The 27,087-nt window shown below is 38.8% G+C and overlaps 1 protein-coding gene across 2 annotated transcripts in view; it reads left to right on the top strand.

The window, feature by feature from the left end:
- The first annotated feature begins 849 nt into the window (after positions 1-849).
- LOC145992632 (glutamate-gated chloride channel alpha-like) overlaps positions 850-27,087 on the top strand; it is a 52,019-nt gene continuing 25,781 nt past the window's right edge. The window contains exons 1-3 of one of the 2 annotated variants that reach the window (XM_083129001.1): positions 850-945; positions 14,019-14,119; positions 16,044-16,108. In XM_083129001.1, coding sequence (XP_082985127.1) covers positions 911-945; positions 14,019-14,119; positions 16,044-16,108 — 201 coding nt within the window. In that variant the 5' untranslated portion in view covers positions 850-910. Of the gene's footprint in view, positions 946-14,018; positions 14,120-16,043; positions 16,118-27,087 lie in introns of both variants that reach the window. The other variant, XM_083129000.1, reaches the window with a different exon arrangement.

Here is a 27,087-nt window from a genome sequence, read left to right as displayed (position 1 = left end):
TCAAGAAATCAACACCAGATTGACGATGATCATACCTTGACCGATAATGTCGATACCCCCTGACCGTGCGCGGACAGTGATTTGAGCGTAGATGTGAATCAAACCTTGCAGCTTACAGCGAGACCAAAGCGCTTGTTTCTGACCCAGGGTGCACTCCCCCAACGTTAATAGTGGACTCGCCTGTCCCTACGTCACTTGACTTCCGGCAGATCTTCTCCTGAGCGGTGAGCTTGTACAAGCCTTTGCACCAACGTGAACTGCTTCGCTCCGTCCACTCGCTTTCTTCCCTTCTTGCGTGACTTTACTCTAGATATTCCCGGATTAGAGGATAGCGTTTGACGGTAATACTTTGAAAACTGTTGCGGTCATTTTTCTAATGGTAAAGTTGGATGGCAGCGTGAATTTACGGTCCTTGACCCTTCATTTCGTCATTCAACTTTTACAGTTGTAGGCTACTGAACCTAATTAATTTAGGCTAATTTTAGATGTAAAGTTTTTAAAAATATATTTGCGGTGTACTCAAATGCAGTTCATTATCATTATAGCTCTTGCTTCATGACGATATATTCAAACTTATATAAAAACCGTTGCGTACCGTTAAATTTTAACGGTGCAACCTTCTTACCGTCCCTGTTCTCGTTTCTTGTTCTCTTCAGAGTACCAGTGTCTAACGCTGACGCAATCAAAGTTAGAGAAATAAATTGTACTTTCCGGAAGCCTCGCATGACCAGGTACAAATACAAAAAGAAAAATAAATTATACATTCCTTCTCCCTCTGCGTGTTTCTGTAGAACTACACGCGGACATATTGATTATTTTCTTGTTGGCGGGAGCAGTCAGTGCCCACCGCTCGACTCGACAACACTCCTCGCCGTGTGCTCCACTCTCTCACGGGAATCTGAGATGGATCATGGGAGTCGGGCTGTTCAAGTGGATGGCTGTGACGTAAGTGTTTTCACCTCCATACAAATAGTGTGTGTGGTTGTGGCGTTCGAATAGAGCTACATGTGTAGTAGGCGAGTTCAAAACTTTCACATTTCCTTTATACATTATGACATAAGTAATTGTACTTCCGTTAAACTGATTGACTACAACAGTATAATATGATCTAGCTAGCAGAGTTCCAGATTCGAGTCTTGTCTTCAACATGCGTGTTCCTAGTAGGTGCCCTTTCAATAATGAATATATATACATATATATTATGGATGAGTCGATACCAATACCGATACTTGAAAATTGTAATAATTAAAATTTCTTTCAAAATATTGATCAACATTGATGTGTAAATACTTTTCCGCAAATTATATGCATCAAATTACGAGTTTCCTTGCAAATTGGTGCTAAATAAAAATAAAGTTTGAATTTTGCATGATTTCCAAAATAACTAGAATTCGCGAAAGTGTCGAGCGGCATTTTTGCGAACCCTGTGAAAGACCAGTATGCCGGAAAAGTATCGGCCGGTATTGGTAGATGAATTCCAACCGATACTTTCCGATACCCCTGGTATCGGCCGATACCAATAGATCGACATCGGTATCGGCTCAGCCCTAATATATATATATATATATATATATATATATATATATATATATATATACATACATACATACACACACACACACACACATATACATATTATTATATGATATACATATTTACGATATTGAATATAAAAGTAAATTACTAAATATTTAGAAATACGTTACATTATTGAATACGTATAAAATACATTACTTTTATGTATATCATATTTTATAAAGTTTAAACCAATTCCTTTACCAACAGCTAAAGACGTCAATAAATTATGAAATAATTGCAAGTTTTATTTTGTATAATTTTTTGCTCTCTATTAATATAAATCAATTATATTTCATAGTTATATTTTGTCTTGAATTCTTGTTTTACTTTTATTGTGCGTATATTGCTATTGGTGCAGATCTGTAAATGATCTTGAAAAAGAGAGAGAAAGCATTCTACATTCACAACCACACTATAGTGGTTAGGCTATGTATTATCCTTAGTAAAGTATTTTGAAGTCAAAAGTAATTGCTTATATTTTGTTGTTATAACAAACAATCTCCCCCCTGGAAATGTTTGGTGGGGGGGATTTTTGAGGTCAAAATTGTTGGTGGGGGCATACTAAATTAAGGGTTGTTAAAGGTGTTCTATTGGGTTCCGTAACAGGGATTTAACCATTTTCTTGGTACAATTTAAATTCGGTCCAACTTGCGTATTGTCTCATTTCAATATCGAACTTGAACCGTATTTAAATTGATCCGAAAAAAAGAAAAGGTTCCTGGACCAAATTGAAATATTTTAATCATAAAAAGGTTCTTTTCGGTCCAAAACCCATTTACGGTTTCTGATTTTCTCTCCCGGACCAGAAGTGAGTTTATTTACAATTCCTGGAACTGCCGAAACCCTGATCTAATCATTCGTGGTGTGTAGGGGGTCACACTTTGTCAAGACACAGAAATGGCAAGCTCCCTTCCATGTAATACACCCTGGACTGCAGTTTGCAGACTAACGAGTCTCTGGCGTCTGAACTCTGTGGGACTCGTGTTCCGTTGTCCGTGTATCTTTGCGATTGTTCCTTCTTCATCCATTTCATCTTTTCACTATTCATCTTCATCTTCGCGATTAGCTAAAAGTTGCAGAAAAGCGAAGTAAAATAAGCCAAATCAATATATCATTCGACCTCATCGTCGTTGACTGCTTGCTTGATTTGGTTGATTTGTCTTCGCTTTTCTGTCACTTTTTGCTAAACGCAACAATGAGGATGAGTGATGATATGATGAAATTGATGAAGTGACACTCGGAAAAAACACCTATGACCAGGCCGGGATTCGAACGCAGGACGTGCCGTCGTTGAGTTTTAGTTTGTCGTTCTATGTCAACTTTATGCACAAAGAGGCTAATCGGGAGTAGACTTGCTGTTTAAATGGTGATCCGAAACGGGGATATCTTCAATGGGTATCGAGCTCGGGACCCCTTGATTACAAGGCGACACCATTACTACGATACCATCAGGGAGGCCCCTCATTGTCATAATTAGCCTAAATAAGGAAAAATAAAACTACACGATGTTTAAAATTTATAAAATTGTAGTTTTATAGCGCGGTACGAAGTCAAAGGTGCTGGGTTTGTGTCCTTGGTTGAGTATGGACGTTTCTTCATTTATTTCACAGGTCATTCCTATGCCGTGACAGTAACCGAACTCGTCGGGTCGTCGCCGCAGTATTCTAGATTTGAGTTTCAGTCCGGCTCCTGTGTGAATGTTCCTTCACATAATCACAATTAATCTTGGGTCACTCCAATAACTTAGTGGTGATAGTGATAACGGTATTTCTTTTAATCAAAGGGTCCTGGGTTCGATCCAAGTGGAAGCATATTGCAGAGTGGTATGGATCCTACTTTAAACTTTAGGCCCAACCCAGATTAGTCCATGCAAACATAAAGTAGAGAAATCAAAATTGGCCACATTCTCAGTGTGTCGATTAGCCTACAGAAGCGACGTAATATCCTGTAAGTAAATTTGCGATAATATGGATTCACGTTCGACATTCCACGTTTCGACAGGTTATTCCGTGGTTTTCCTTCAGTCACTGCAGACAAATGATGGTTGCTTCCTCATATTTCCTCTTTACTTTCCTACAATCCTACGACCTATCACGGTTAACTCAAATAGGCGAAGAAGTCGATCAAAAACCAACTAATATATAGTTTCAGAAGTAGTATAATATATTTAGCAAAGACTTTTCATGTCAGTAATATTTTCACGGGAAATTTAATGTGATTTTCTTCGAGATGTCGTGTTAAGTAAGATGATTTTTTTTTTAAAATATGGTTTTAGATACTGTATTTTCTCCAAGTGTTTCTCTGTTTACATTACTCTATTTCAGACACTTCTCTTTCATTTCTTTAATTTGTCTTTTTCTCTCACTTTCTCTCACTCATTCTTTTATATCTAACTTCATTTTCTCTTTCTTTCTCCCTCACACATTCCTTTATTTCCCTTTTCTTTATCTCTCACTCCATTTCTCACATATAATTTTATCTCTCACTTTCATTTTATATGACTTTTCTCTCACACACACTTTTCTTATCTCCCTTTATTTCACTCTCGCTATCTTGCTTACTGCTTCCCTTTCTCTCTTTTTGTTTTATCTCTCCTTCTCTTTTTCTCTCCCCCTTCCTTTCTCTCTTGCTCTACTCCTTAAAGCCAGTCTCACAGGGCAGTTAGGTACGCCCTCACTTCGTCATCGACTTCTAGCTTCGTTACTTAACGATCGTGTGAGAGCTTTCTCTTATTCAGTTGACGACAGAATTAGAAACCGTCTCTAAATCCATCGTTAATACCATAGAACTATCAATCAGAATTGAGGAACACACTACCAGCTGAAGTAGGAAACATAACCAATCAGAAGCGACCTCTAGGTCACGAGTGGAGTTGTAATAGCGGCCGCGTGAGATGTAAACAATGTATCACTTCACATTTTTAAAAGCAGATAACTATTCAACTGAGAGGAATAACGTTTCGTGTAAAACGTTATTAGATACAAAACAGTGGCGCTACTTAAATACATACTTTACAACGTTTACTGTACACCTATGAAAGAATACTTTAGTTGTTTCAAATGTAAACACTTTGCACTCAACATAGATGGTGTAACTCGACGTGCCTTTCATGCTGTATATGTTATACATTGTAATCGCAAAAGCTGGCCAAAAAGTTACATGAAATGGTTGCGTTGCTGCGTGTAAAGTACTATCTAGGAAAATGCTTTTGTCTAAAACCGGCCTTAATGATTGGGGCGAATATTTTATTTGTTGAGTGAAGAGTCTACTAATTATATTGTTTTAAAAAAATAGTTCGTATGTCTAAATTTCCTACTGAGATACTGTTATTTTATTTTGAAGTATACTAAACACTGAACAGCCACATACGTATATATATACTCTCTGGTTTGTTGGCTGGCTGTAACAAATAAACTGTGCTGTGCGCAACATCGCAGTAAATTAATTTGCTGGTGTTGTAATCATACATAGGCTAAGTTATGAATTGTAATTAGTTCTTCATTGACTTCAAAGTAAATTTCACAATAAGTATTTTAGGAGCAAAGAAGTATCAATGAAATATAAATACAGGGTGGGCCAGAAGTCAGGTGACAGCATTGTCATAGGAAAGGCTGGTGTGTTGGAGGTCCACGTGTGATGTTTGAGTGATAGGGCAAACCCAAGGACACATGTAACAACCCTGGCCGCCATCTTGGAATCCGCCATCTTGAACGCAACTTAGGTTTCTTAAATGGAACCATAGGCATGTGACATATGATTTCCAATTGTTTTTTCATCAGGAGTTCAATGCCGTAAACAGTTTTGTCCTATCGTGAACCTTTTCCTAATTACGGCCTGTCTTTCCCCCTTTGTGTCTCCTCATAACACATGCTCGAAATGACCACCCTCGTGGACAATGGTTTGTGCCACACGCCTCTTCCAGTCCTCATGCACAGCCAGCAATGTCTCCGGACGCACAGCAGCACAGGCAGTCGCAATCCGTTGCTCCAGATGATGTAAATACTGGATTTTCACGGCGTAAACCATGGCCTTGAGGTTGCGCAACAGGTACATGTCGAGAGGCGTGAGGTCCGGTGACCGTGGTGGCCATTCTACCGGTCTCCGACGCCCGATCCACTTTCCAGGGAACTGCTGGTCCAGGTAGTCCTGTACACAATGTCCGTAGTGGGGAGGGGCCCCATCCTGTTGCAAGAACGTTGGGTGGGAACCGTTCTCCAACAAAACGGAGAAATCTCCTCATCCAGCAGTCGTTGGTAGTGGTTGGCATTCAGCGTGCCGAAGATGAAAAATGGGTCAATGATCCTTGTGCCAAAAATACCACATCATACCATAACCTTCTCGGAACCAACGATCCGCGATGCATCAATCCAGTGTGGGTTGTTGTCACTCCAGTAACGGTGATTTTGTTTTTTCACTTCTCCGTTTACGTAAAAAATGTGCCTCAGCGGAGAACAACACCTGCAAGGGGAGATCCGGGTTGATCTCCAGTTCCTCCGTTGCCCATTCGGCAAACTGTACCCGACGGTCAGGATCGTCCTCTGTCAGATGCTGGTGCATCTGAATTTTGTATGGGTGCCACTTGTTAACGGCAAGTATCCTCCGTATGGACGTTCGGCAAACTCCAGATTCAAGGATGATACGTCTGGTGCTACGTTGGGGGCTTTTGGAGAAGGTTGCGAGGACAGCGACAGTGGTTGCCTCATCTGTTGATGTTTTCGGGCGATCACTGCGTGCTTTATGGTCCACAGATCCCGTCTTTCGGAATCTGCTGATGAGTTTGGCCACACCATTGTGGGAAATGGGCTCCCTACCGGGGTGTAATGCATTAAACTATGCAGCCACCACACGCGAGCTCCGATTTCAACACGTTCTTCGGTCGTCAGCACCATTATTCAGTCGATGATACCTGCAAAGATAAAACAGGCCATAATTAGGAAAAGGTTCACGATAGGACAAAACTGTTTGCGGCATTGAACTCCTGACGAAAAAGCAATTGGAAATCATAAGTCAAATGCCTATGGTTCCATTTAAGAAACCTAATTTGCATTCAAGATGGCGGATTCCAAGATGGCGGCCGGGGTTGTCACATGTGTCCTTGGGTTTGCCCCTCCCCAAAACATCATATGTGGCCAAAGTGGACCTCCAACACACCAGCCTTTCCTGTGACCTGACTTTTGGCCCACCCTGTATAATATGATACTTTAATGTAAACACCACAATTCTTGCACTTTGAATGTTGTGAAGTTTGTGTAATTTAATTGACTAGTTGGTATTGGAGGATATATTTCAAAACCGTACGAGAAAGGTTTCATTAGAATATACAACTTCTATCGTAATATACGGTATAACCTTAAATGGTGAGTGCTTCTTGGATTATTGCTTACGCGATATGGTACTTTTCCAGAGTTTTGAAACAGGACAGAGTGTGATCACACTATGTGGTCATTTTGGCCATTTTTTCATGATAAATTTCTAGGTAGATTGATGGGCAGGTGGGGATCTATTAAAAGGCCTGCACATTCCCCAAATCTCACATCTTAGGAGGACTTTTACCTTCAGAAACATTTGAAGAGAATGGTGCATGCGCTAAAAGCCCGTGATATTAACCATTTGAGAGAAGGCATAGTTGCTGCTTGCGATGATGTTGCACCTGCTACATTGCCAAATGTTCAATGTGAGTGTGAGAGACGTCAACGAGTGTGCTCACAGGAATATTGACAACATTATAATGTGCATATATCGTAAGTGATATACGTAAAACTTTTTGCTGGCTAAAGATAAGTTGGAAAAACCTTCGCTGCTGAATTTCTCGTGAAATTCTAGCCTGATTTGATATATCACATCACCTCCATTCCTTTGAAATTTTTGCGTTGAATTAAATATGGCGGTCAACACTATGCCGGACCTGCGCTTGACACACACAGCTAGAGATTTCCCTGGGCCTAACCTATTTCTACCATGACCAGGATAACTCCTTTACATTTTGTAGGGGATGTTAAAGGACTTTTGACTCGTCATAGTTCATGTAATGAGGCTTTTATCAGTCACATAGTTACACATATTATTTTGTATCTTCTGATCCCATTGCAGTCCCAGAACGATTTTTTGATCTGTTTTAGAATATGGCATGAGGGACCAAATATATTTTTTTCACGATTTTTGGTGATGACATGTTTTGAGATATTCAAGGTAAAAGGTCAAGGTCACGTGACAAAATTATATTTTTATCCAAAGGTAGGCTTGTTATATATCACTGGAAAGCTTGTTCAATTCCCTGTACAATAAGCTTTATTAGAGCTTTCTAGGCAAAATAGGGGAAAGTTAGAGTACATTTAGTATAGCTGAGCGGGCTCAAAAAGGGCAATTTCTGCTAATTTTGACCTTGAATAAATAATTCAACAATTAAAGACAAACGAAACGAAAAATTGTCATAGTTACTAAGTTCCATGCATAGTTTCAACTCCCCAAATTTCATGAAAATCGGAGATGGTCAGGTTGGGGGCTGTGTTGATTTTGCATGGAATTACTCATGTTCTACATTTTTCAACACTGCCAATGTTATTCTCTTATTCCTTTAAGAGAAAACATTATTTTCCCAAATATTCAGCAGTTATTAGCATCTAAACTTGCGAAGTGGTATACCGTGTTTGTGCAGTCGCCATTTTTAAAGATGCGATTTTAAGGATCGTGTGAGACCACTTTTGCTGCCTTCGCGAACTGAAGAGGTAAAAAATCTTATGGTAGTTTGGAGTCGGAGGTGGATAGGGAAGTGGGGTCCTACTTAACCACCGTGTGAAACTGGCTTAATTTATTTACGAAAACTCGACCCATTTCGTGTCCCTGCTTTTCTCTTTCTTCGTTTCCATTCTTTTCGTTGTGAACTTTAGTAAAGGGAAAATACCCTATTGCGAAGATTCCCGTGGGGAAACCCGAGCACCCGACCGTGTTTTATGCATCAATCTCGAGGTGTAAATGCTGTTAGATGCCCATTTTTGGCATTTCCAAAATTCTCTGTGGACCGCATTCTTGGAGCGAATGGAATTAAATTCATGGTAACGTTAGACCATCACTTCTTCAACAACGTGACTAAACTTATGAAATTTACGGTTACAGGTACGTACATCAAGCAGGGGTTCGCGGCCAGTCGCCAATTCTGTGACGCCAACAATTGGAGTAAATTTCAAGATTTTGAACTAGACTTTTCGACAGAACCGGTTCCATTTTGTACTCGAGCGTAATTGCTCAATGAGTTTGGCCTCCCACGTAGCGTAGTGGTAGCGTCATCGCCTTGCAACCAACTCGTCCGAGGTTCGATATCCGGTGGAGGCACGTAGTGGTTCCGATCCTACTTTAAACTGTAGGCCGAGTCCCGATTGGCCTTTCTGTGCATAAACTGGATTTCAAACCGAACTGAAAAACAACTACAACAACTCAATGAACTCAACGAGTTTATATATAAAGGAAGAGAAATTGACAGATCCGACATTATACGGGTCTCATTACTATCTAATTTTAATGGCAACTTGGTTTGGTCTACATTTTCAGAGCGAAAGGATTTTTTTATATATTACTAGCTGATTACCCCACGTTGCCCTGGTATTTATTTATCCCAATCTTTTATTAGACACGAAAATAATGAATTCTAACTAGTGTAAAAGGAACTTGGAGTTGAACGGCATTGGTAGTGTGATTATTCATCTTAGCGACCACGAAAACTATGGATTCCACACTAATATCGGTCGTTTTAGATTATTGCCACAACAGCACAAACTCATATCAACCTGAATGTCAGACAACCCGAGATACACTATCGATGTGCGAGATGCATAGAGTCACGGCTGATTTGTGAGGAATTTAATATCGGTAGTTTTATATTATTTTTACATGTCACTTCCTTCTCACCCCAACCCCTAGGGGTCCAAGGGGTGTCTTACCCCCACAGTATTTCTTTCGAAATTGCAAGTGATACGTGTACCAAGCTTGGTTGAAATCGCTCGATGCGTTCGAAAGTTATACCGGAACAGACACACACAAACAAACACATACATCCATTTTTATATAGATAGATTAAGATATTTACACAACTCACAAATATCAACACAGCAGATTCCAACGGACTCCAATACAACAAATGCAATCATCATAATAAGCCCGTCATTTAACAATATAATAAAATAGCAACAATAAAATTCCTAAGACATCGAAATTCACAAATTGCAATAGCACCACCGGTCTGTACTGGCCTGGACATGAATTTTCTGAGTGTTCCTTCATCGATTTCATGTAGCCGTCATCCATCCTTATCTTTCCAATTAGCTTAAAGGGGAGAAAAGCGACGTAAACAAAGAAAATACAAATACTAATATACACAGAACTTGAAATGCATCAAATTAAAGTTGATGCACTTTATATGCATTAATTGAAACAATTAAACAGGTAAATTTGGGTTTTGGAATAATACCAGTGGTGGCAATAGAGTGCCAAAGCTGGAGGAGGGTGAAAGGAAAGTTTACCTTCTCTTGGAAGACATGGCTTAACATTAAGAGGCCATAGTGCAAAGGGCAAAAAGTTGAAACTAAATAATACTGTCGATTTCCTCAATTGATGCATTCTGTAGTGAATAACAGTTGATAAAAAGTACGTTTTGATGCATTTCTGTGTTCAACCAAAAGTACATATTTGTCAGTTTACGTACTTATTTATGTCATTTGACTCGATGTGGCCTCTGTGTCTACAAGACCGGCGTCGAAGAACAATGGCGCACCTGTTCCGGTGACCCTCTTCTACCATTGTTGGTGTCCCCTGTCATTAGCGGTTAGCTGGGGTGAGACAATCACAAGGCTTCTAAGAGAACAAAGAAAAAGCGCGAATTGTGGCGTGAGGGGCTCAGGTGGAAAATATTGATCCCGCTCGCATGCATTTCCCGTGGAATGTGTACGGAGCAAGGTCTCCAGTGGCCTGATTGCGGAATCCAATCTGTCTTTACGAAACACCTTCTTATCGATTCCTCCTACTACAGGGCTTACAAGCTGTAGTAGAACACTATATCGATAATATACTATGGGCAACCTGTCTGTATTGGGCAGATTATTTTGGCCCAAAAAAATGAGAGGAACCAATTGGTTTCATTTGTTTGTTTGAATTGTTGTTTTAAGTCTACTTTATGCACGGATCGGCTAATCGGGACTGGACATACAGCTTAAAATTGAATCCGAAACTCCGTGCAACGTACCTCCATCGGGTATCGAACTTCGGACCTCTTGATTACAAGTTGACGACGCTACCACTACGCCATCGAGGAAGCCCAGGAACAGGGTCGGTGCCAGGGGGTGTGTGCGAATGGGTTCTTGTACACCCCTTAATTTTATTCCGCACCCCCTTCAGCACCCCATTTTTATAACCAATTTTCAGCCGAAAATACTGTTAACTTCACAAAGAGAAAGTTTGGAATAACCAAAAAAATAATTTATGGCAACCGCACATTTGTTTATACAAGCGATACACAAATGACAAAATTATTCACCAGTACTAAATTCTCTTTAAGTAATCGTGCACATTTGCTTGTGGTTGCCAAAGGATTTGTTCAAAATTATCAAATTTAGTATTTTTTTCGTTTAGTTTCGTATCGTTACTAGAAAGCTTAACAGAACTTGATTTGTTAATTCAACCAAAAACACTTATTGTAACCTTTACAGTGAAATGTTACACTATGATTTATGAAAATCATAACGTCATTCTGAGCGTAGTATGTTAGGTACTGAAGAAAGACCACTATTATTGTACTACAAGAAACCCATTGTTGCGAACCTAAAAGGGTAAGCCGTATTTACTTCTCTGTACATGTTGTTGTGGTCAAAGGAAGCAAGAAAAATGAAAAATGACACTATTAATTTTAAGTTTCATTAGCATATTTTCATAGAGCCTACTAATAGTTCATTGGTGTTCGATGAAGTGGCTAAAGCATACATGCATGTTTCATTTTCCATTATTTTCAACATCGTATTCCATAAATTTCATTTTAGCCTCCTCAGCACCCGTAACTTTTTGATCCTTGCGCCGCCGCTGCCCAGCAAGCAATTGGGTGTAGGCAAGATTTAGTATCGTGGAAACTTCTAAATTATTTCGATATTTACGTGCAAGTTTGTGTAGAACACGATACTATTTGAAATTAGAAGAAATACCCATAAACAGCAGGTACGATCCCAGACACCTCTGGCTTGTAATAACCTTATTGAATTGTATGGTATCATTACAACCCAGAACTGAGTGTGGCTGTACAATGCAGTCGTACCAAGAAGAGAAAGACCACGACACTCAACCGCAAACTCTAGTTAAGAAATCTCTAAAGAAACTTAATTGGCAACATATCATTTTCCCCACGTGGACTTGACAGAAACCGCCAGTTCCAAAAACGGACGCTATTGGTGGATTTACTGGGCAGCACGTGGACTTGACATATAGTTGTTTTGGTGTAAACTGATCTTTCGGAACGTTCTTTGAAGTAAAGTGGCGTTCGAATCAGGGCTTGAACTTCAACTTTAACTTTACAGAGGCCCCCCGTTGCATTGTCGTTAGCACCCGGCCATTAGGTAAAACTATTGTTTAATTTGTTTGTAGTTACAAGTGAAAATGTAGACAGCGGATATTATGTGGTCATAACTTGATGAAGGGATAAAGTCACAGAACGAAGATCAGATATCACACTCCTTCATCTTGTTTATGAACTGAAGTAGTGGAAAGTACAGGGTGTCTACAAATGATTAATAGCGGTTTCATGATGTTACTGTACATTCATTGAACGTATCACTAAGTAACTTTGCAGTTTTGTAGAGAAACTCAACAAGTTTTGTGACACATTACAAGTTATGGGGGTCTTCTGTTCCCCGTGGCGCTGTTGAGCAATTTCGCAACTTTCCGAAACTCATTGCTTTTTAATAGGAATTGTCAATGCTTTTTGTGCAATCTCAAAATTTAGAGACGGCCCCTTCTTCAGCGAACAACCATTGCATAATACGGGTATCTTGACATGTTAGAAAATTGGCTCATGCCACAGTTGGAGACAGACAGTGAGAACTTTATCCTCCAGTTGGATGGTGCCCTGCCCCTGTCCACAAAATCTTAACCACCAGAGTATCAAACCAATGGATCGGTCGTTGTGGAAATGATGATCAACAACTGCTGTCATTGTCTCACGGTGACTGTTTTTGTGTGTGGGGTTATGTGAAGGATCTAGTGTTTGTGCCTCCATTACCGACTGATCTAGAAATGCTTCATCGCGTTTGTGAAGAACTTGATTATAAAGTTTATGTATGCAGAATAAAGAAGAGGGGGCATATCGAAAACTTGTAATGTGTCACAAAAATTGTTGAGTTTCTCTACAAAACTATAAAGTTACTTCACAATATGTTCAATAATTCACGTACAGTAACATTGTGAAACTGCTTCAATCATTTGTAGACACCCTCTATTTAGTAGGTTGTATAGAGTTTAGAAAGTTCTTGCATAGCAGGGCCGTAGCCAGGCTGAGTTCCCCCTTGACATTAGGTAAAAGTATTTTGTATAATTTGTTTGCAGTGAAGAGTGAAAATGTAGACAGCAGATATTATTTTGCTCACAGTTTTGTGAAGGATAAATTCACAGAACATAAACTTCATCTTGTTTATGAGCTGAAGTCGAAGTAGCGGCAAGTATTTAGAAGATTCTATAGACTATAGAATGTCCTTTCACAGAGGAGCTTCTTTATCTCTATCTTTGCTGCCCCTGTTGCGGTCTCCCGTTTAGACAGAAATCTGTGACTTTGACGTCATCATCCACATTCCTTCCATATCTGCATCAAAGGTCACCAGTTCCTAAGTTTTATGAATGAAGGGAAGTTTTATTCTTTCAGCTGGGGGTGGAATGTACAGTACGCACTATTATTGAATATTTTGCATTTTTTGTATGATATAAATATCTGTATCGTCAAAAGTAGTGTGTAGTATGTAATAAGGGATGATGTCAATAGAAATTAACACTTCAAGAGTTGTTTTAGAGGATACCTATAGAAAAATGTACTATTTGTTGATAATTCTAAATTTTATATTAACTTAATGACCCCTCCCCACATACACACAGACACAAATAATTTACCTTCATTTAACACTGTTAAACTTTTGAAAAATGGACTTCGTTTACAAAGCCCTCCTGATAACCCGTGAGCCCCCCCTGGAGATCAATTCTAGCTACGGACCTGTTCTGTAGACTCCTTTATACTGGCCTTGAGGAATCAGGCAGGAAGCTCGCACCGCACGGAACGCTTCGCTGGCCTCCACAACGAGTTTTTCAAATCTGGTCTACATTGTCTGTGCGTATATTGTTGTTTACATGCAGACGCATATCACTGGTCATATCTAACTGTAACTGTGAATTTGTTCCTCATGTTTATGCCCACTTCTTTCCAGGTACCTGATCATCGTGTCTATGGCTCCCGTGTGTACAGAAGAGAAACAAAATGTTAAATTCGGTGCGGATTATAACGGATCCCAAGCGCCCTTGTCCAAAGGTAAGTCAGATTGTAGAAATTATGTTAGCTTTGCTCTTCCTAATATTGAGGAATGTTTCCTTACTTTGCTTCTATGATTCTTCAAACAGAGTTTAAGAAATTATAAACAGAAGCAAACACACAGCACCCAAAACGTGTCAATTGACGCAAAATATCAATTTTTGTTTGACTCCATGATACATACTAAAATGCAATTAACACGTAGACATTATCATTTCAAAGAAACCAAAATTATACATTTAATTGCATCAACCTTGATTTGATCCATTTCGAGTTCTGTAACATGTTCTTTTTTCTATTATGGATAGTATCCAAACGAGACGTGACAGACTCTCTGTCTCGTCTCGATTTGTTAATGTTTGTCTTGTTCTCGGTCTCGTCCAAATGTATAAACATCCGTCTCATCCCCTCTCGAATCTCGAAATGTGTAGTACAGCAACATATTCAGAATGTCACAGCACAAAGTTTCACGGCGGATACAGGTCATTAAGACCAAGGACGTTTTCTTTATAACATTTTCCTGTTTGTCTACCCTCCAAAAATGAATGTTATTCTCAATATTTGCATCACACACACACACACACACACACGCACACAAACAAACAAACAAGAAGCATGACTTACCTGTAAATAATTGAGTAGATATCAGCTTGGTATGGCTGAAGAAGCCATCTAGTAAAGTAAATTTGACTGAGGTAAAATTTTCAAATATACGTGTAATATTATAAACCCGGACTTAACCAGGAGTTAAAGTTCTCTGTGTCGTCTTAAAGTTTATCTTTACGTCCATTTTATGCACACAGAGGCTATACGAAACTGGACTTTCAGTTTAAAGTGAAATTCGAACAATTATGTGCCTTCACTGAGTATCGAACCCGGTATCTGGATTACAAGGCGACAGCGCCCACTACGGCAGCCGGAAGGCCTATCTTTCTCGTCTCGCTAAATCTCTAAGGGTGTGTCTCGTTCTCGTATTCTAATACCGCGTCCACACAAGACAGATAACATGTCTCCTCTCGGTACCATTCCCCCGCAGGTAGTTGTTACATCAGAACATGCACGCACATTCACAACTGCCCGTGAAACTTTCCGTGCGTAATGTAGGCTTGCGTGTATGGCATGAAATTGCAGCAGACGCATGCAAGTAAGGAAGGGAAGATGTGCGCGAAATGTTAAAGGAATGAATATCCTGATCCACCATTTCGAACTAATCGTAACATACACTCTACGAAATTAAAGCTCCACTAACGTTAGTCATTTATGTACAATTCCACATGAAACAAAAGCTATTTCTTTATAATTCCTGTTATTTACGTGCAAATGTACGCACTATATTTCAATATGAGATTGCAAAATTGAATTTTAATAGCGTTTTAAAAAATGCAATACACTATTGTGTGCTACTTTTTAAAAAAACTCACTTGAAAGAAAACTGTGTGAAACATTTAATTTGGCCTCGTATTTTTATACCGATATTTAGACCCAACGTAAAAAAAAATTTCTAGCCGTGTGTAGATAAAATATGAAATTTTCGGCTCGTTTCCAGAAATACAATTTTTTCTCACTAACGGCCGGATATGAACGAAAAAATAAAGGAAGAAAAAACAGAAGGTGGGAAGCTAACAAAGATAATAAAAATAACGTTTTGTTGTTATTTAATTTGTATTTGACATCTTACACATTGTCAACCTCTGTAGGAAACACATGGTTAGAGAATCATTTAGGCCGATTGAAGGTTCGTAGGCAAGATGCAACCTTTCATTTTTTTGTATTAAAATAAAATATTAGTTACAATTCAGATATTGACGATAGAAACGGTTTAATCGCTAAGTTTGGATTCACACAAATATATCAATGTATACAACTTACCGAAATAACGACTTGGTGTATATTGTAAGGTATATTGTTATCAATCTATTTTCAGACGTGCCTTCAAACGTGACAATACTTCTAAATGTTACAAAAGCTTCCATATCTGAAGAGAACGAGGTAAGAAAGGTAATCTTTTAATACTTATTTCATATGCTTCTTTTTTATTAGGTTAAATTAATATTTAAACCAAGTTATATTTAACAACTGTAAATTTTTAAATACTAGTTTTCAATTTGAATATACACAATGGCTTTGCTAAAATATAGAAAGATAATCCCTTGAATTTCCTAGGAATAGTTGCTAAATGCAATTTTAATCATATTTCTCCATGACAGTAATAATTAGACATTACACTTTCCCTTTTCAGACATGGTAAAAGTTATGAAGAAATAAGAGAGAGATAAAACAAAAATTGATTACTTAAAAACAAGCACCTTTGCACTTCGAACAGCTGTTCTCGGCTTACCAGCCAGGTTAAATTGGAGTTAAAGTTCAAATCACAAACCCTGACACCTTCTGTAAACAAAACCACCTGTATGCAGAAAGCATTACAAACTCATAGAAGTAAAATAATCCACACGAAAATCCAGCTTTGTTAAAGGATTCATTACTTAAGATAAAACAACAGCCAATTTGTAGTATGGGATACGCTGCCGCAAATGACGTCTCACTTTAAACCCAATGCTTTTTCTTTTTTTACTTATTGCTTCACCTTTATGGTTAACTCTTTGCACCAGTAATCATTTCCCATAAATTTGGCTTCTTTCTTGCATGTGAATTGAATATATTTTAATTGCATTTTTTTAGACAAAATGATATAACATGGTAATGTATATTTCTAAGGATGATATAGATAGGAGTGTATTTGAAATTTGTTTGTAGATTTTATGTAAATTGTAACTTATGTAAATAAAATATATAATGGGCATAAACAGCCATATGCATTGCTGTAAGTCCAATAAATATATTGATGATGATGATCAAAACAAGACAAAAAGTTCGTACATTTATTGCGGTTGGAAACTTTGACAAGCATCCTAATAACGATTTTTGTTCCGCCAAATATATTGCACTTCGTAAAATTACTTGGTGACATGGAAAGGCAAGGTAAGTGTGAACATTTTGTAGTAATATGCATTGTACCCGAGCCTAGAGATTTGTGTACATAATGATATTTTATAACATTGGTTATTTTCTAAAAATAATCATGTGAACAGCAAGGAAGTAGTGCAACTTAGTAATATTGCCTGACTTATCCTTAGAAAAATAACATGCCGAGTTCTATGCGTGCAGGAAAGTCTCCGTGTTCTCCGAGCTTGTTTTCAAAACACCAGCAAGGACAGCCTTTGAAAAGGGGTGAGAAACAGATTCTACTCAATATTTATGTAACGTTCTGTCAGTGGTATCCTGAGAAACCAGTAAATGAAGTGGTTAAGTTCGTATCCCAGTGCAGTGGTGTGTCAGTGTCTGCAGTTTTAAGGGTTATGAAAGAGAGAATGACCGGGAGAGTAACAATGTATGCGGCTGCATATTCGTCTGATGTTTTGAGAGCGGGTTCTCACATTCAGAGGCTCTTATATAAAATGAATAGGTGCAGCGAACTATGAGAGTAACAGCAGATGATTGCGGTCATGAATCAGCTGACGCGGAGTGATACATCGAATTGGTGAGACCGTTTGTTTACAGAAGGTCTTTTAGCTTCCAACGTTTCGAGGGCATACATTGCTCTTATCTTCATGAAGAGTTAGCTTCAAACCTTAGAAGCTAACTCCAATTTAACCTGGCTGGCAACCCGAGAACACCTTTTCAAATCACGTCCCCAGGAAAGCTACAATTCCTACCTTTGCACTTGTAGAAACATAATATTACATACTAGTATGGGTAAAATAAGATTGGAGACGGAAATAATTATTAGAAAGCTGATTCCTTCTGAAATACGTTCTTTAGATCACCCTGTACTTCCCCGAAAAAATCCCAAAAAATCCTGCATGGGGAACACCCTTAAATTTTGAATAAATGCGATAACTCAGTAATGGACAATGATAGGGAGGTGCTGTTGGTGCCAAACGTTTCAGTTTTGGAAGAAGGAACTTATTACTGAAAAAAAAGTGTATAATGCAAATATATTTCTCACGATTCCTTTGACAGCATTTTCGCCTAGCTCCTCGGCTGAGTCACGATTAACTCTATCATCGGCAACAATTTCTGAAGACAGGGAAATGAGCTCTTCGGCAGCCAAACTAAAAATTTCCGCAAATCACTGGTATCTCGAGTCTGCCACGATCTTGATAAAGAAATGTGCTGGTCGGAGAATTCACCTGTCACTCCTGCAAAAGCTTCCACTGCTTCCATCACCTGGAGAATTCCTGGCATGGTGCAAATCCAATGCGCTACAACGCTGTCAGACATATTTCGGCCTTGTGTCAGCCACCGCTAACCTTCATAGATGGCATTAAGACCTGCTCTACGGTCATGTCCGTCCAAACGCCGCACCAAAACTTATCCGATCGCCGAACTGCAAAATAACCCTGACTGACAAAACGTTCAAACTCTTGATCCGACAACGTACTCTTAAGTTTAGACATATTCTGGAGGTAGAGGTGGGCTGATTTAGCGTAATGAATATGGCCAGCTGCATGGAGGAGAACTAACATGCGTTGAACGGAGAAGAGATGAAGGTTCCAGTCGCCTGTTCTTTCCGCTCTCACGAAGTCATGCATTATAGAAACTTGCTTGAAATACTGCAGCCATAATTTGGCAGTACGACTTCTTTCTTCAAGTGTCTTCATCGCACTGGATACATCACTCAGTAAAGGTTTGACTTTGGATAGGAAAGATTCTCCGGAGGAGGATAAGTTTAACACCTCACTGTGAATTCCCCTGAGAGTTTGGACGTCAGAGCTGATCAAAAGTCCGTCTTCCTCACGACACTCCAAAATGAAATGAGCGATAGCTGCCTGAGCCAGCGAATGAGCTCGTAATGCTCTTGGATAAGCATGCTCATTAGCCATGTGGACAATAGCGTTCTTGGAAAATACCTCACCCCACATTTCTTCCATACCACTGCCACCCATGATCTTACCCACCGCACCCATGTAACTCATAAGCGGATTAAATCCACCTAATTTCACGATTACCTTGGACAGCTCGTCAGTTTCGTCTGCCTGATAGACTATATCCATGGCTTTTATGAAAAGTGGCTGATCAAATGTCACAATACACCTTTTTTGCCGCTTCCTGCATTCTTCTACCGCAAAACGAAGACAGGTGTTAATTGAGGTAGGGTTAGAAGGTTGAAGATTGACGAAGGGCGAGGGTATCACTGCTGACTTTTCGTAGGATCTTTTTCCTGTGGCAATCTCCATGAAACCACTCCATCCCCTATGAGGTTCTTCAGCTGACTTGGGACCCGCCATCCAAATCCATTGGTATGCGGTTCGATTTCTGCATCCATCGGCCGCAATTCCAGGGAGAGGACGTCCTCCATTACCAGGCGATTCAATCCATGGTTCTTGGGCCGGTCGTGAGTGACGATTGGGATGAAGCCAAACTTTCCAACAACAGTTGCCGTTGGTATAATCTTCGGTCGTGGAACACGAGAACCTTCCATCACATGAAAGGTTCCATGTCCATTCACAGTGCGAGTGTTATGATTATCGAAGACAAACTGCACAAATCCATGTTTCTGAACTTCACTTGAAGTGTTCATTGTCACGGAAGTTTCATACTTACAGAGTTCACTGTAGGAAACAGTGCAGCCTAAATTATGCAGAAGGTTAATTAGATGTTTTGATCGGAAAAGCCTATGAAGAAACACTCCAATTTCAACCTGCACAGCTGACACAAATGAACATGGATGCACCGAAGAAATGATAGAGTGATCAACACTCAACACCTTCTGATTGCAAGGTGGACCTTTTACTGGTTTCATTAGAACAGAAATCAGATGAGTGAGCATCTCACCTACTTGATTTTCTCCACCTCTCGATATTTCTTCGTAGATTGGATATGTCGAGCAATCATAAACTTTAGAGCCTATCTCTTCTTGGAGGATGGTAATAGCCGCGTCTATAATCTTCTTCTTTTCTTCGACAGCGTTTTTCTTTTGTCGCTGTACCACTTGTCCGTTAAAATCGTCGATGCAACGGGCCTAAAAGAAACAACAGTCCCGAAACATTTCTTGCTGGATGACATAAGAACAGTATTGCCGTAGCGTGCTGATAAAAGCTCCCGCAGACGCTTTTCACTGTATAACTTGTCACTGTCGGTACTGAACTTTAAGAGCATCTCCATAAGGTCAGACAGCAGGTACTGGCAGTCATCGTTGTAATCCAGGAAGTTGCATAATTTATTGAAAGCCTCTAACTTGGACTCGTCAACAGGTCTTCCGACCACATTTTCAGATGGCTCGTCTGGCATACTTGAACCAACGATTGAAAATCGTGCATCATAGTTTTTATGATATTGCGCTTCGGTCGCAATCAGGTCATATTCGCTATTCATGCGATTTAGAACTATTTTCCCCCACTTGTTGCACCTATTTGCGCACATATTCCGAATACTTGAACTTTTTTGTAAAGTTTTCATTTGGCATATTTTTGTGTGTTGATGTGTGTGCTTGTTGCAAGCTTCCTTATCAACCGTCTCCCCGCAATAAAGACAGCACGTTTTAAACTCGAAGGGATGTAGGTCACTTCTGAGGAGGGGTTTTGTTGCATTTGTTCCTACAGGTAGAGACACTGGAACGTAATTTCCATGTCTGGTATAACGTTTTCTGCACTGTACATGCATTCGCACATGACTAACGTCCTCAATTTTCCCCCCAATCCCATATTTTCTCTTTTCCTCAAAGTCTCTAACCCTCTTTTCAGTGTCAATGTCCACCATCCCGCCTTCACCGCAGAAAATGCACTTCTCCTCCATCTTTTATTTAGCTTTCCAACAACCGCATACGATCACTAAGGCCTGAAAAGAAAAAACTGTTAATAATGGTAATGCCGTTTTTTTCTGAACATTCAGTTGTTTTCTTTTTTTGTCAAAATTCTTATTGATTTCATTAAATTTTTACCGTAAACTGGACTTTTTTTTAGAAAAGATGTTTTAATAGATTATGCTACACAAACCATGCATTTTGGTTCAAAACAGCACCTCCCTATGATTGTCCATTACTGAGTTATCGCAGTGCGTCGTTCGGTTAATGAAATTATCCATTTGTACCTTTATTTATCTCCTGGGGATTAAAGGCTAAAAATTATGGATTGTTGATTCTTCATTGTTTGCCTCACAGAAAGAGAGATTAACCAATGACAATGATTTTTGTTTCCTTATACTACAGGATTATTTAGGACTGAATTCAATAGAAACAACCTGGCCATAATTTGGTGGCAAGAGCAGTCAATTGTTAACAAGTGAAGAATTTCCTTATGTAGAATGAGCAGGAACAATAATAGGAATTGTTGTTCTTTAACTTCAACAAGTGCACGGCAGAATTATTTATAAGGAGAATTTAAAATTGAATAATTGTCACCAGTGGCGGCAATTGGGTGCAAAAACTGGGGGGCAAGGATACTTTGCCTTGTCTAGGTAAACAATACTTAGCTATAGGTCACAGGGTCCCCTCCTTCCCCCCTCCCAATCGCCGCCACTGATTGTCACTTGAAGTGACATATTGATATTTACGAATCATAATGAGAAAGACAAAGTTCAATAACTAACATTTCCATTTTCAAATATGTAAACTATTTAATGCCACAAAAATACCAGGTATATACGGTTGTCAAAACTGTTAATACTCTGAAACACTGAAATATAATACATTATACTTCAGAAGAATAAACAAGCTAGGTGTAATGCACGATCATTCCATAACCCGTTCAATGTTGATTCCTGTTTGCCACAGATCATAAGTGTAGATGATGTGCTCAGATATTAGAGTATATTTCTTTGTTAGTTATTCATAATGAATGTATAAAAGATGAGCGCGAGATAGAAAAAAAGTCAGGCAGAGGGAGAGATGAAAAAGAGAAAAAGAGAGACAAACGAAGAGAGGGACTCAGAGAATGAGGGAGAGGGAACACGAGAGAGAAAGGGAAACGGAAGATGGTAAGAGAGAGAGAAGATAGAATATAAAAATGAGAAAGGGTAGAGGATAGGAAGGGGAGAGAGCGAGAGATTAGAGAAAAAGAGAGAGCGCAGAAGAGTGGAAGAGAAAGACAGCTGGTGAGTGCGACAGGGTTCGAGGAGAGAAAGGAGATTAGAGAGAAAGAAATGCTAGAAGGGAGAGAGAGAGAACGAGAGGAGAAACTGAGAAAACGCAGAAAAATTCGAAAACACGCAATTAACAAGGTAAGAAATGTGTAAGTAGAAAAATACTGGAAAAAAGGGAGTTGAAAATATGTAGATACAGGGCTCTCCTGTGCGATATGTGGAATACAAATGACAGGGAGAAGTGAAACAAGTATAATCCAGCCAAGCTAAGAACCGTGCGGGGACCGCCTTTATGGCAGTGACCATCTGTTGCCACGTTTACCCACGAAGAAACTGCGGCCCTCTCTGTTTGTGGCCAGCAAGAAAACAGGATTTTGTCAAAACAACATTTCTGTCTTGTGGCCGGGATACAGATATTTTTTTCTTATTCTACGAGGGAGAATATCTTTCCGGACGCCTTTGAATCAGAAAAAGAGATTAGTTTAGAAAATTCGCTTTGGTTTCTAAGTTTTTCATCGAGTCTCACTTCTCGGCGCAGCTAGACAATTATTTTTAAACAATTTTAGAAATATTTTCGTTCGGTGCGGCATTGGCGTGGTTTTCATCGATTAAGCACGTCTGGAATAATTGATGAGAGGCCTCGGTGTTTGATTTCACTTCGTGCAGAGACTGCTCTAAACGTGCAGGAGGAATAAATTGAAGAAATGTTAACCTATTTAATGAGAGTCTCACATTTTTTAAAGTTCTCTTTCTTAAAATTTTAATTTTTGCTTCGAGGAGGGTTCATGTTGTAAAAGTCCAAGCACGATACGAACTTTTAATAAAATATTTGGATTTTGTTGAGATGTGCGTGTGAACTTCCATGCTTGTAGAAAATGTGATCATAAAAGCGGTTTTGCACTGTTGCAAAACATTGTATTGATTTCTGGGCTGAATCAAAGCCAGGAGATTTGTCTGCAAACAGATTTTTTCAAAGGAAAGAAAATGCATCAAATTTATGATACTTTAAATATTTCAACTGATACAACCTTGCAAGTAGTTGTTGGTTTTTGGTCGAAACATCTGATTTCTTTCATGTATTCTTGGAATGAAAATATTACCTACCTATTTTCTTTCATTTACATGTTTCAATGCATCATTAACTTATATAGATAAGTTTACTTTAAATGCTCTTTGCTGTTATTCTTATTAATGTGATTCTTTTAAATTCGTTGTTAAAGATCTGATGAAAGTTCCATAAAACAACAAATTGAATAGAAATGTTTGTAAGTTCATTTGATGCATTCCAAGAAAATAAAAGCATTCTAAACAGCAGGTCGTATTAATTCTGTTCTAAATATTTTAGTTTTGCTCCATTTCTGTTCTTAAAATCAAGTTTTGAATATGGAAGTGAACTCCAAAACACTCTTTTTCGGTAAACAAGTCCAGATATCCACCAATCACTTCATAGCGTGCGTCATTCAACACATTTTTCACTCCAGATTGAATAGCAATGCATGATTATTTCCAGTGTTTCCAGATACATTTTAGCACCTCCTCCCGCAAAAGCAGATTAACTAACTGATATTCCACGTTTCAGACACTCTCTTATATTTGCGTACTTTTCTCTAAGGGAGATTTCACACCGAAATATCCACAAATATCCACAAATATCGACTGAAAAGTTTTTATCATGTGCAATTCTTCATTAAATGTTTTCGCCCATTCGTACTACGCGTACTTTCGTTTTCATTGTTACAAACAAGTATTCTTTGCACATTACATGTAGGAGTAGAGTTTTTCATATACATTTAACATTGGGTAGCTCCTACCTGCTTTCAGGAGCGAAAGTTTGTAGAATAGTGGTTACCGTTAAGGGTTTACAAGCTGATGATTGTAGGTTCAAACCCCTCCCGTGGCAGAAAATTTTCGTAAGTTTTAGACATATCCCACTGTGTTCATTGTCCACACCGTGTGAATCAGAATGATTCAGTTTTGGAATTAACGATGGGGGAGAGAAATATTAAATTTCAAAATCTGCATTTCAACGAACCGAGAAGAATTGGATAATTCTTATAAATATTAAAATTGCATTGATGCTTTTAGTGATATAATCGCAGGTAAAATCGAAGATCTTACGTGGAAGATTTTTTCTTGCTCTGTACTCAGCCAAAAGGCATTTTGCACCGATCTAATACATTCTCCAATACATTTCAAAACGTTATTGAATGTTTTATGGCGATAATTTGATTAATGCATCAATTCTTGACCCAGAGACGATATTTTCTGCAACTACCTCTTCTCTCCTATCGTCTACAGTCTCTTCTGTTCTTATCTTCTCGTTCTCCTTCTTCTTTCCTCTCCTTCACCTCTAGCGTTTATCTCATATTGCCTTCCCTACTTTTCTCGCATCTTGTCTCCATCGCACTCTTCTCCACACCTCTTATCTCCTCTCCTGTCTTCGATTTCAGACTCCACTGCACTCTTCTCCTCTTCTTTTCGTTCTTCTTCCTTTCTCTATTTTACTCTACTCTCCACTCCCCTCTTCTCGTCGCCTCGCCTCCCCTCCATTTCTCTCGTTTTCCTCCTATCTTATCTTCTTTGCTCCATTTTCCTCATCTCTCCTCGAATATTTCTCCTTTCTTCTCAATACTTCTCTCCTCGTCTATCCTCTCTTTCTTCTCCTCTACTTTTCCTCTTCCCCTTTCTCTCTTCCCCTCTTCTTTTGCCACCTTTCGTTTTTTCTCACCTCTTTTTCTTTCTGCAGAGTCATCAAGGATGAAATACTAGAAAACATTTTTTTTTTCCTTCAGAAAGATTTTTTTCATTTGCGATATAGTAGTGATATTTTTATAATTTTATACAATAATGCTTTTTCTATATCTTTCGCGTATTTCATAAATATCTATTCTGCATGTGGCAACCCTGAAATTGAGCCTAACTCTACACGCAGCCCACCAACGACTTGTGTAAATTGGGTTGCCTAGTTTAAAATGTCGTTTTCCTAAAACGTTTGAGAGACATTGTACATTTTCCTGTCTTCTAAACTTGTTGCAATTAATGCATCCATACATTAGTGTTTTTAAGTCAACAATGAGAAATATCTAAAAAATATATATCCTAATAATCTAGGTACATGCGGTGAGTTTCATAGATATTTGTGGTCTATAGTGTGTCTCAACCTTAAAAGTCAGTATGTAAGTAAATGGAGTACTTCTCTCTCTCTCTAATACATGAGTTTTGCCAATAGCTCTGTCCTTCTCTTCCACCGCTGCGTTGCGAGATGTTACAAAATTTACAAAATGTAAAAGTCATAAATTTCAAACAGTGAAATCATTATCCTGTGGAGTTTTTTATGCTCTATTTACTGACGGCATTATATAACCTGTCATAAATTCATGTGATATGAATTTTTCATAATTATGCAATTTTGCAAACGCTTAATTTTTTTCTAGTAAATACGTCAAAAGCCATAAATATCAAACCGCTTGAACAACTTCCCCAGTTTTTTTTCTACGGGATCTATGATGTTTGTAGATATGATATTCTTCGCCTGAGTGAATTAATTTGCTTACGAGGAGAGTTATATATAAATATACATTGGATATTTTGTATAAATCATCAGACCGTAACACGAAAAAGTTGGTTAGCGAGAAACTTTTCGGTTTGTCGCGATACACGTGCAGACCAAGCGAGAAAAGTGTTGACCATTGTTTCAAGTTATTTTTAGAATGCATTGTTACTCCACAGCACCGTTATTTATTCCACAATCTTAGTTTGTTTATGGCGGCTGTCTCGCGTATCAAATTCATTGCGCGCCACCAAGGTTACAATTCAGTTGCAGGCAGGTGCCCCGGTTCGTAAAGTCCGCGCGTTTATTATGTCCCCATCGGCAACCATTTTATAAAACTTAACACTGATAATAATAGCAAACAATAGCCAAGCCGCTCCTGATAAGCGCGTGCACTCAGACGTTGTTGCCACATTTTCTTTACATTTCTTGTAGTTGCAAGGCGCCTCTCACTATTTTTGCTCCATAACCACGTGCGGGGTTAATTATTTTTAACTAGTTGTGTTGTGTTATGGTGCTGTTTTGTTGCTTTGTTATAGTGTTGTGCTTTTAGTTTTTTCCTTAGACTTTGCATAATGCAAGTTATCACTCACGGCTGCTAGTGAAAATCCTAAGTATGAAGACAAAATTGCAGGATATTATTTCCTTCATGGAGAGCAGAGGTGCCCACCCCCTCAAAGCCAATGGCACATTCCCCCCAAAAATCATGTCATGCGTCCCCCCAGATTATATCATGTGCCCCCCACAAAAACATCATTCGCGCCCTCAAACCATATCGTAATCCCCACAAAGTATTTAATTACGACAGTGTGTCTACCGAAAGTAACTTTTTCTTAGCTTTACAGAACACTATACTTGATCTGCCCTTATTCCCTAAACAGGGGTGCCCATCACTCAATACCACCCCTAAAATCGTTCATAAACCCCCGAAAATAGTTTGGATGAATGTGTAATAGTTGATGTCTATTTGAATGAAATACCATGTTACATTGTCCATATTTTTTGATTGTTCGATTTTCGAAAAAACTTAAAGCTAGCACATTGATTGGTTAAATGTAGTAAATTAGAATATGTAAATATGCATATAAATAGTAATTTTGAGTGGGTTTATAAAACTCAATTTGAGTATTTAACACAAATTGTTACACAACTTAAGATAAAGATAGAATAATTCAACCTTGGCAAACCAAATAATATGCTCCAGCCGTATAGCAGATTTAGTTTGTTTCACGAGACATTACAGAACCCTAGCTAGAAATTCTTAACCTCAGGGCGATAATATAACAGGGTTCCTCTTTCAAAGAACTCACCCTCACCCCCCCGTTTTCCTAGGGTAAAT

This window comes from Lepisma saccharinum, chromosome 9, assembly GCF_977018435.1.
Source record: "Lepisma saccharinum chromosome 9, izLepSacc3.1, whole genome shotgun sequence".
NCBI classification, from domain to species: domain Eukaryota; kingdom Metazoa; phylum Arthropoda; class Insecta; order Zygentoma; family Lepismatidae; genus Lepisma; species Lepisma saccharinum.
The sequence above is the reverse complement of the archived record's forward strand: the minus strand, read 5'-3'. Positions and strand labels throughout refer to the sequence as shown.